This window comes from Melitaea cinxia, chromosome Z (assembly GCF_905220565.1).
Source record: "Melitaea cinxia chromosome Z, ilMelCinx1.1, whole genome shotgun sequence".
NCBI classification, from domain to species: Eukaryota; Metazoa; Arthropoda; class Insecta; order Lepidoptera; family Nymphalidae; genus Melitaea; species Melitaea cinxia.
The window spans coordinates 17528498-17539537 of record NC_059424.1 but is presented as its reverse complement, the minus strand read 5'-3'; the positions used below and the strand labels follow the sequence as shown (position 1 = coordinate 17539537).

Here is an 11040-nt window from a genome sequence, read left to right as displayed (position 1 = left end):
AAGATGGCCAGCGGAAGCTAGAGGATTACGGAGCGCCGAAATTATAAGCGCGACCTTGGGGGGGCCTATATCCAGTTGTATCCATCCACTGCGCTAGGCTGAAAAGACAAAATCTCCATTCTGATAAGAATCAATTTTTACAGCGAATATCATGAAGCTCCTACTATTTTCCTGTATATGAGTAAAGGACTTTGCCAGTTACAGTTAGTAAGCTAGTTTTCGTTTAGTTCATATTTCCCCCAGCTAAGCAATCTTCCTTCTCAACATATTTATACTCGTTTATATATCTTAAAAAGATGACTATAAGATTATCATTATAAAATAAGTCTTGATAATAACATAATGACAAAATAGATATTAATAATAATATAACATAATGACAAAATTATAAATAATTGTGTATGCTTACAACGAAAAAAAAAAACCGAATTCAATTACAGCGACCAGTAATACAACGTAGGTACACGAAAAAATAGTCAAGTAAATGCGATATCTCAAACAGTATTTACTTGTCGAGTCTCAATTAAATTTAAATGGTACCAAGTGACAGGCACAACTTTCGATCAAAAAAAAAAACTTTGAAATGGGTCCCAATCAAAAGTTGAAGCTGAAGCTGAAGTAACATCCATAAAAAAAATTAAGTCGGTTAAAAACCAATAAAAAGAAAATTAGTTGTCTGGTATAACGTGTTTTTAATTGACAAAATTTACAGCCCGATAAAAGCAGAATTATGGAATCACTAGATTTATTTAGCTTTACCGGTTATAGTATACTCGTCAAATAGACCCTAACACCTATTTTGTCTTATACGCTAAAATCCATTTAAAAATATTAAGCTGTATCAGTATAATAGTTACCTGTAACACAAGAATTGCTTACCTTTTTTTAGAAGTAACTACTTTTAAAAGTTTTAACTTCGATTAAAATTATATAACTATACCTTAAATTAGCTACAAAATAATACGTAATATATGAACATTAGCGATGTGTCAACACAAGTGGTTTGTGCTAAATGTTTTCAAAACTAATGTTTGTATTTTAGAAATTTGACAATATATTAAATCACATCAATGAAATGCGGTAAAAAAGCGTCAAAGTTCTTGAAATAACGAATGTTGATTTATAACTTTGTAATAATATGCATGCTTCAATAACAAAGAAATAAGGTACATTTAAAATACACAAAGTTCAACATGATTTAAAGTTTTTTTTTTACATGTCTGGTCGCAAATCTACGCTGCACTACACTCAGAAAGCGTAATGAACGGCACCAGTGCGTACGCTATTTGAAATCAACCCAACTTCGTCTGCGCCCTTGTATACTTTGAGGCCATACCTCTCATTCGTTCACTTAATGTCAAATTGTATCCAATCATTTTTTTTTGTTTACGGTTTTTTAATATTACTTCTGTTTTATTTAACATGAAGTGAATAATTATTAGCTCTCATTGAGTGTATTTTTTTGGGCGATCAATTTGTTTTTTTTTTCGTTCTCATTTTTACGGTGACTTGAGACAGTTCTAATTGCTTTAATTATATAAGGAAGTACCTTGTAGCCTTGAATGTAGGTTTACAATTGTTTCACAAAACAGCGCTTTACAAGTACACAATTCAACGCTACGTTAATTAAATATGTATTGGCATGATTTACCTCGAAGAACAATATTAATTTAGCTTATATTTTTTACAAGTCGATAAGATTGAAAGATATTGGATCGACCCCTGGGAGTACAATTTTATTACCGATAGAACGGACCCGATCTTCAACAATTGCTGCAATATTAAATTTCTTACATTTTAAATTGCTTTTAAGTTAATCCATTTTATCTGCTCAAAGTTTTTATATTTCTTTTAAATGTCATAATAATGTTCTTTTTTTTTCAATATACACTACTATAGCAAATATTTAAATTTAAAATATAAATAAAAATTAATGTTGCAAAGCGCATAACTCGAGAATGGCTAGACCAATTCGGTTAATTTATTTTTTTGTATGTTCCTTAAGGCCTACGGTAGGTTTTAATACTAAAAAAGTAAAAAAAAAAAATATTACCGTTAACTTTTGACAGAACAAAGTCTGTCCGGGCAGCTAGTCTTTAAAATATTAACACACAATTTGGAGGTATTTTGCTACTTATAAAAAATTATATAGAAAATCTAGGTTCGCTAGGTTCTGTTGTCCTTGCGTTTTTCTAGCTATCGTTATTCTTAAAATTATATTGTCTTAGCTGAAATGGGTTAAAAGATAAATTGATTTTTTCCTTTTATCAGCTAATATTCAAAATACTTACATTTTGTGGTATACGTTATCCGTGATAAATCATCTTTTTAATGAAATTTTCTGATCTTGCATATTTCTGACGATGGGACAATATTTTCAAAATAAGGAAAAATAAGTTGGTGTATTTGTCAATCATATTTAACTTTTGAAAATGAATTTTATCATCATAACATTTTATTTAGTGTTTTCTTTAAATTGTTATTAGAAAATGTGTAAGGTATAAAGAATTATGTTTCATAAATTGTTCGAAGTCTAATTAAAACAACAAATTCCACTCAAACACGTATATTTCTGTTTGACATTTTTTTTTTTTACTTTTTGGTGCTCCATTTTTTATTTATATATGTGTTTCTCATTAAATTAAAAATTAATACTAATATAGTAGGTACGGTCTCGGGAACGGACACAGTCTCCTTAAATGGGCAATCGGGAGCTCCGTGTACTTTCCGAGGACCGGGCAATGAGCTCGGCATAATAAATAATAAGGTACAAAAGAAATTCAACGAAGTACCATCCGATGGTTTCCACACTCGCACACACGCTCCACACGACAACAGACTTACATCTATAATATCACTAGCTATACAAAGTACGGCAAGGCCGCGTGCACTGATTCTGTATTGTATAATGTAGTTAACGGGTTCACTCGAAGTGCGAGCCCTTGAGCTTCTTAATGGCGTTGGTAAGGTGTAGCATCTCCGTATTCAATTGCCAGATGAGGGTTTCCAGTTTGTCAACCGAGTCGAGGACCTCGACGCGCTCTGTGTGAGGGTTGAAGCGGACCTCAAATGGTCGGGACATGGTTGAAACCCAGCGTCTGTGTGAAATAGAATGAATTAATTTTTAGGTAAATTTTTTAACCTTAGTTAAAAATAAAATACACTTAGACATAGACAACGGCTTTAAAATGTTATTCGATCAGATATTATTACCTAAACTTGTCTTTGGCATCTTCGAAGCTCTCGGCCACGTAGTAGATTGGTTGGTATTCTTGATCTTGGTAGGGCTGTACTGATGTGGAAGCAGGCTCGAAAGGTCTCAGTTCAGGTTTGTCACTGAGAGCGTGAAGCAGTTCTCCGATAGAAGACAGAAGTGCAGCACCATATGCTTTCAGTTGTTGATTTTCCTTGCACAAGCCGAATTCAACGGTGAACCAGTACACCTGAACACAGAAATACATTTTCACCTTACATAACTTCTTTTACATTGGAAAGGATGCAATCAATTTTAATTTCGCAAACGCATGGGCCCTAAGACTGACAATTCGCACAGCATTGTAGTGAAAAGATATTAGAAAAACTATTTTAATAGAAGTTTTTCTGTAACTTACTGTTGAAAGCTTCTCAATTTCAGCGTCGGAAGCGCCAAGTGAAGCAAGTCCAATTTCTTGAGAAAATTGAGCGAAGCTCAGGTCGGCCAAAAGAGGAATATGTCCAAGAAGTTCATGGATACAATCACTGAAAGATAACAACATTTCTAGTAACCTGTTGTAGAACTAAATTTGTCTTCAACTAATTGTAGCATCAAAGTATGTAATGAAATTGGTCCTCAAACTAATAGGTCTTTTATAGGCACTAACTGGCTCTTTGTAACTGCATTGTAACTCTGCTTCATAGTTGTTAACAGACTTCATCATATATATTTAAAGTGAAAACAATTAATGCAATAAAAGTAGCCTTTGATGCTTTTAACTACGTCAAGAATAGAGTGAAAACTAAATTAAAAGCGAGCCATTAACTAAGTTACGATTCCATCACAGAATCTCGTCCGCTCCTGATAAAATTTAGTTAATATTTTAACGTAATAAAATGCAACTGGTATGTTGGAAATATATTTACGCTACCATAAAATAATTTAAGATTTAAGTAATGTTTATCAACTAACTAGTAACTACAATTTACATATACTGCATGTACTGAAAACCAATAGGTACTCGTTAAGGTCAATTAACGAATTCGTTACAATTATACTTCCGCATCAAATTCCACCCATATTCATAACTAAATGACGTTGAATAAATTATATTTGTGCAAAAATACGAGGTTCTTGAAGTAATATACATAGTGTAAATATAATTATTTATGTTTATCTTCATATATTCGTAAGTGGTTAATAATTAATGCGCATTAGAGAATTGAATATATAATTACAATGACTTTGTATAATACTTACGGTTCTGGTGTGTGGAATGGGGAGTTGGCGTGGCGCACGTATTGGGTGGATTGGAAGACGCGGAAAGCGAGTGAGGCGAGGAAGTCACGAGCAGTGAGTAGACCAGCAGCTGGGCGAAGAGTGAATCCAGTGTGCTTGCGAAGGAAGTTGCTTACATCCTCCAACTGTGGGATGCGGTACGGAACAAAGATATCAGCAGCCTGCAGTTTGGCGAATGCAGCCTTGTATTCTTTGCAGGCGTGTTTGGGCATCAAGTCGAGCACGGTGTTGAATACTCGTTGCCAAGTAGCGTTCTCGGATTCCGAGTACGTGATGGATGGGATTGGGTCACCGTATTTGTAAGCGAATGCAATCTCGGCGATTTGCTTCCTGCGCTCCCTGTATTCCTTGTCAGCGAATCCTGGGTGATTCATGTCGAGTTCTGGTTCATACTTTGTCATGAGATGATTGCAGTTGTCGAGATCAGAAGCATGGCGGGGAAACCACGGGGTCTTGTTGGAAATGTTATTCTCTGAGATAAGATTAACTCCAGCGAATGAGGTCGATTGACGCAGAGCTCTAATAAGCTGCAGCAAGTTGATGCGAGACATGTTGACTTTAACGAGGGCGTCAAATTGAGTTTCGGAAGCTTGAGAGGGACGAGTTTCAAGATGTTCTACACAACCCTTGTAGTTGTCAATTGTTTTAAGGATGCGAGCAAGTGAGCCCATTCCGTCACGCATACGGAGAAGTAAAGCGGCCTGTTGGATGGCTTGTTCAGCTTCTGGGCTCTCACTTGCAGCATTTTGTAGGATTATTTCCTCTTCAGTTAGAGTATAATCTAGATAAAAGAAATTATTTTAAGTATTTTTCAATTTTTACGTTTAAATTATCAAATAACAGGTTGCTTTTAATTTATGACAGAAATAAAAAAAATACCAACCGTCGTCCTCTTTAGTGTCACCGTCATTGTCAGCATCTATTTCAAAAAAATAAAAAATAAAAAAAAAAATAACAGAAAAAGAAATAAAAAAATAAAGCAACTTGAAATGAAAATATTAACAAGCTAATCAGTTTAATTATTACCAAAGTGATTAATTTTATTATCATCGTGTTGAGTGGCATCTTCTGTGGTCTTCTCGTTTTCGCCTACATGAACGGCGTCTTGGATAAAATCAGAGTCCAAGCCTGAGTCTATTTTTAAATAAATAAAACAAAATTAAAGAAACATAACAAAATATATATATACGTAAAAAGAAAAATGTATGTAATGTAAAGAAAAGTTATAAGAATATTTTCATCAAACTTAAACATTTCAATTTACCATTGGCACGAGCACGAGCCTCTTCAAGTACACTCTGTTTGGTCTGTTTGACAACCAGTGTTTCGAAGCGGGCGTCGTCTACGAGCGAGCGACGGCGAGATGGGTAGCCGTTCTGCAACAAGGAAATTTCATTTTTATCTATGTCCTAGTATAAAAATCATGGTATTGAGTACAAACATATTCATGCTGAAAGAAATTATGAAGGAATCATTAATATTACCGGTGTTTTTTTATGCGAAAAACGTGACATGTGTTAATAAAATCTAATTAAACTTATTTGTACGCGACACGGTTAAGACATTTACAATTTAAGGCCTATTAAACAGTCTATTGGATTGTAGAGGCTCTATTGTGATAAAAGGACAGTTCTAAAAGTACGTATCTTAAATCCTTATGAATATATAGCGACCGTAAAATATTATATTTCATGTGGGAGCAGGAATTGCTTTTACGGAGTTCCTAAGCTTATTTCCTGAGGTCGGGCGTAAAGTGCTGCCATTACACCCCATCCCCCGCCGGATCTGAGATGAAGTCACACAAAGGAATCTCACTTTCTGGACCGTTGCGTCTCGATGGAACCAATTATTATGTCGGGTGAACTTTTACAAGCTAAGACTTAAATTATAAGATCCTTTCAAAGTCGCTCTTAGCGGCAAGACAAGTAAGAATAAAAAGATAATCGTTCACTAGAAACTATTTATAATATAAGTTATTACATAATCTGAAATACATTTATTTTTTAGTTTTTAATAATTGAGTCCTACATGTATGACTTATCTTTTATCAAGACTGTGTTAAGTTTATGCAAATGTAAATATTAATTTATAAAACTTATTAAGGTTGCCGATTACGCCGGTGAAAATTCCCAAAATTTTATTGGTTTTACCCATTGAACCTCTTTTAACATCTGCATTTAGTTTTATTTGCGTAATATGACAGTTTTTGTTTTTATATGACGTGTTGTGTTTTACAAAGTATTACACCATTTAAGAAGTTAAAAACGCAATTATATAATGTTGCATAATAATTAACAACGAAAAGCATTAAAACCATTTCATGTGAAATTGGGCTAAGTGCTTCGTAAAATCAAAATCATTTCATACGATGGTCTGGCGACATCAAGAGCGGCTCGTGGACCTGTTGAAAAGCATGTCGCTCTCATGACGGCTTGTTAATTGTTAAATCACTCAATGCACCTTGATTGTAACTAAATATGGACTTTATTGCTATTCCTATAAAGCTTTAATTTTGTTATTTAATTAAAATATAAGTATCTTAAGGCTGACTATTCAATATCCAACATTATAGCAATTTATCAATTAGTTCTCGATAGAATTTTCAATTATAATTAATTTAATGTTATATTCGTCTCAGCCTAGTAAAAGAATAAATTTGAAGGATGTATACAGGAAAGATCGCTTAAATTCTTATCTCATTTTCCTGTATTATAGTAGAATTTGTTATTGCCGTAATAGTTATGCGCCGGCCTCGATGTTTTAGTAATAGATAAGTTTTCCTCAAACATAACCAGCTGCGAAAAGTTAAATCTATCATTTCATGAATTTGTATTTACAATTATAGAATAAATATATTATAATTCATAAAATGATAAATCTATAATTTAAAAAATTGAAAAATTCGTATAAAAACGTATATTAATGAAAATTATGTATTGTGTGTATTCTAATGACGTAACTACTTATATAGTAATCAAGCGTAAGTGTCTGTAGTGATAAGTCAGCAGCGAGGTGTGCGCGGGCGTCGAGACCTAGCATTTTCCACTAGAGTGGCTTCGGGCCTATTTGTGTCAAGGGTTACACTAATTACACGCTTTTGTTACCTAGCCCCTGAAAAGCGGCAAGGCAAAAATGCTTTGGTTGACGTGACTACTAAAACAAAAAAAAAAGCTGTACGGTTAATCGTCATCCAGATCACATCTCAGGGTTTTTATTCGAATGTGAATATTATAATAAAAAAAAAATTAACGGTACATTTACTCGAACGTAAGGTTAGCAAATAAAGATAGCTAAGGACATGTAGTTCATAGGATGTCTATCAACATTGCGCCGAAAACGCAGAGAGAATGCAAATACAATGTCTTAACATCTATCTGTAATTCCATACTAACTCTTTAATGTCCTTACTATAAAATAATCTGGGTTACAATGTCTGTCAATAATTCTTTTGTAATTTATTGTTTTCACGCTACGGAATATCTGTTCGCGTTTCGTTTCAATTAATTACGTTTATATTAACGAACTATACCGGCTTTGCTCGTAAACAAAAATAAATAATAATAATAAAATAAAAACCATTAGCTGCATCGGATGATCTAATCTGAAACTACAATAGTGAAATAATCTAGGTCCTTGATTATATTTATAACGATTGTGAATTTAAATTTATTATTGCTAAGAAACTATGTTTGTATATCAATAATATGTATCTGTAGTGAAAAATATCTTCAAAGATTGCGGAAACGTAATCGTGTCTAAGGTCCGGCTAACTGGAGCAGCTGGGATCATGATCCGGTTGTGTAGCCTTGGTCACCGAGTGGACACTTCACCGCTCCAATCCGGCGGCTAATTAAGCTGACCACCCTCGCCGTACCTAACTCATACACGCGTTCGCATCAATTTTCTATTAATTTATATTATTTAAATATTTCAAAAAATATATATACTAAAACATGTTCAATTTGAAACTATACGTATCGTTATTAATGTAATATCTGATACGGCGCGTGTAGTTTTGACCGCGAAATCACCGGATATCGACGTTTACCGCTTACACGGAAATTATCGTAAATTTATTGTCAATGTCAATAGATCGAGCGAATGTATGTTATTTTGAATTAAATAAACATACACACATACCACAAACCGACATTGCTACCATGGATACGCACGATTGCAGTTTTATCTAACATCTTAATTTTTTTTATGTTAATTTGACCGCGACGAGTAACCTCGTTTGGTCAAGGGCATAAAGCAGCCTAGAATTTGTTTCGTACATCGTATGGAACGAGTTAATTCAATACGAATTAAGTACATATTATCGGATATATATATTTCTCGGTCAGCCGTGTCACTCGACAGAATTTTAACAATATTTCCCGAGTACAGTGTTGGCTGCTGGTGAGCGTCGCTACTCACATGCCGACCTTCGATGGTCAAGGAAATACAATCATTCAGCCACCAATTATAAATTATACGTTAATCATAACACGTAGGCTACGTTAACGTGAGACCTAATTTTCGCACAGCACATCATTACGGGTAATCAACAAAAGACGAATAATCCAAAAATATACAAATCGCAACGCTGGAATCAATTTTATAAGTAGCTCTATGAAATAATTCTATTACGTGATGTTATGTAATTGTAGTTAATTTTTAAACAACGTTTGAACTTCAAATCAAAATGTATACACGGAATTTAATAGTCAACAACTGTGTCAATTAAATCAAAACTAACTGTTGAATGAAATTCGCAACAATACTTCGCATAAGCTTATTGTTTACAAAGCGACTATAATTGTGATTACAGTTTGATGTCCAGCGATTACATCGAGATGGTGGCTGAAGTTATCAAACGCCTTGAATATTGACAATAGTGATTAATCTTGAATATAATGAAGATTATAATTGTAAGCGGTTTATTCCTTTCAATTATCTACAAGTACATTTTTTTACAAAGTATATTTAATAACAACCTCAATCGTCCTAGATATGAGAATTTAATTTATATGTCAGTATTTTTAACGTGTTTTCGGTATTAACAAATTTCTTATGCGATTGTTATGTCATTCAGTCGTCGTTAATGTGGGAAAGCTGCATGTATAGAATAATAAAAGTAAACGAGTCTCCTCGTAAACGAGATTGGAATAAATGAAGCGAAATTTTTTAATTTTTTTAATTGTCGTTATATATCCAGTGAAAATTTTTGTTTATACACGAACTCCAGAGTTGCCTTACCGCGCTTTCACACGATTTCTTCGTCATTCCCTTTCATGTATTTTTGTTATAAACATCAAGTTATTTAATAAAATATGTTGCTTTATCGAAACAATGAATGTTTATAAGAATTTATGGAGTTGCGTTTTTTTCTCTTCTTGTTGTACGCATTGCAAGGTCGGTAATTTGATGTGAAATAAATAGGTAATAAAAATCAAAGACGTATGTTTCTAGCCGAAGGTCTGTTCCTACAACTAAACGACTACACGAGTATTTTGTTATATATTGACAATTATTTTCGTCGCTTGATCAAATATTGACGCTCATCTGAAATGAGACACGTTTTTCTCTAAATGAAAAAAAAAAAAATCTAAACTATCCGAGTTGCGACTATCATTATCAAGTAATTATTTTAAGATACACGCAAACTATTTGAAGGTGTTAATGAGTGTTTTTTTTGTTTACAAGTCTAAACGCATATGTTCGTAAATAAATATATTCAAGTACACGCACGTCTAATTTACGGTAAAAACTTGTATCTGTTCATTGTAATGTAACCTACTTTTTGAGAACAATCGGTTAAAGAAATTAATTATTACATGCACAAAGATGAGTACGATTGCAGGGAAATCCGTAAACGAGGTAACGAGGGTTTAGTGTGACAAATGAATGGTATAAATTAATTTGCAAGCATTTTAACTTAATGACTCCAGATTATTGTTATTTTTTTGGCTTGACAAGCAGTATTTGAATACAGCTTCGATAATTTTAAGTCAATGAAAGTCATGTCACTTTAAAAACGGATTCGATTCAAAAACTTCAGGACATGAAAGCAATAGCAAGCGTATTGGTGGTGGCTGATCCTCACCTCGATGCTGTAGGACTTCTTGATGGCGAACATTTCGCGGTTCTTCTGGGCTGCGGCTACGGCCATTGCTTCACGACACACCACTTGGAAATAGGGAGAGCCTGAACTGAAGTTCACTGCGCGCTTAGCTAGCGTACGTCTGCGAGAGCCTTTTGTCTCGACCACGGGCTTATGCCTGTCTGTCTACGACTCGAGCTGTCGTATTACGAGGGCTAACTAAACTTTGGATTGCAAACAGACCAATGCATGATGACCGTTCGCAAGAACAGTTTAAATAGTATTCGTCGCGCCTCCCACCCCGCGGGCCTTTCGTGCGCATGCGTCACGGCCTGCGCCCCGCGCCGCTTGCGCGTCCTGCAGCAACCGAGCCTTCGCACCACCAGCGACGTGTTCGCCGCCCTTCAGGGTGCGAACCTTCCTTACAAGCAGATACCTATCGGTCACCGTATACATCTGTGAT

The 11040-nt window shown here is 34.4% G+C and overlaps 1 protein-coding gene across 1 annotated transcript; it reads right to left on the bottom strand.

Moving 5' to 3' along the window:
- Nucleotides 1-2550: 2550 nt before the first annotated feature.
- On the bottom strand, nt 2551-10823 carry LOC123668407 (tyrosine 3-monooxygenase). The gene is made up of 8 exons (XM_045602141.1): nt 10581-10823; nt 5757-5868; nt 5519-5626; nt 5376-5411; nt 4454-5273; nt 3612-3738; nt 3214-3443; nt 2551-3098 (listed from the first exon to the last, which is right to left on the bottom strand). The coding sequence occupies exons 1-8, from the start codon at nt 10644-10646 to the stop codon at nt 2924-2926; spliced, it is 1674 nt and encodes a 557-aa protein (XP_045458097.1). The 5' UTR covers nt 10647-10823; the 3' UTR covers nt 2551-2923.
- Between the last annotated feature and the right edge of the window lie 217 nt (nt 10824-11040).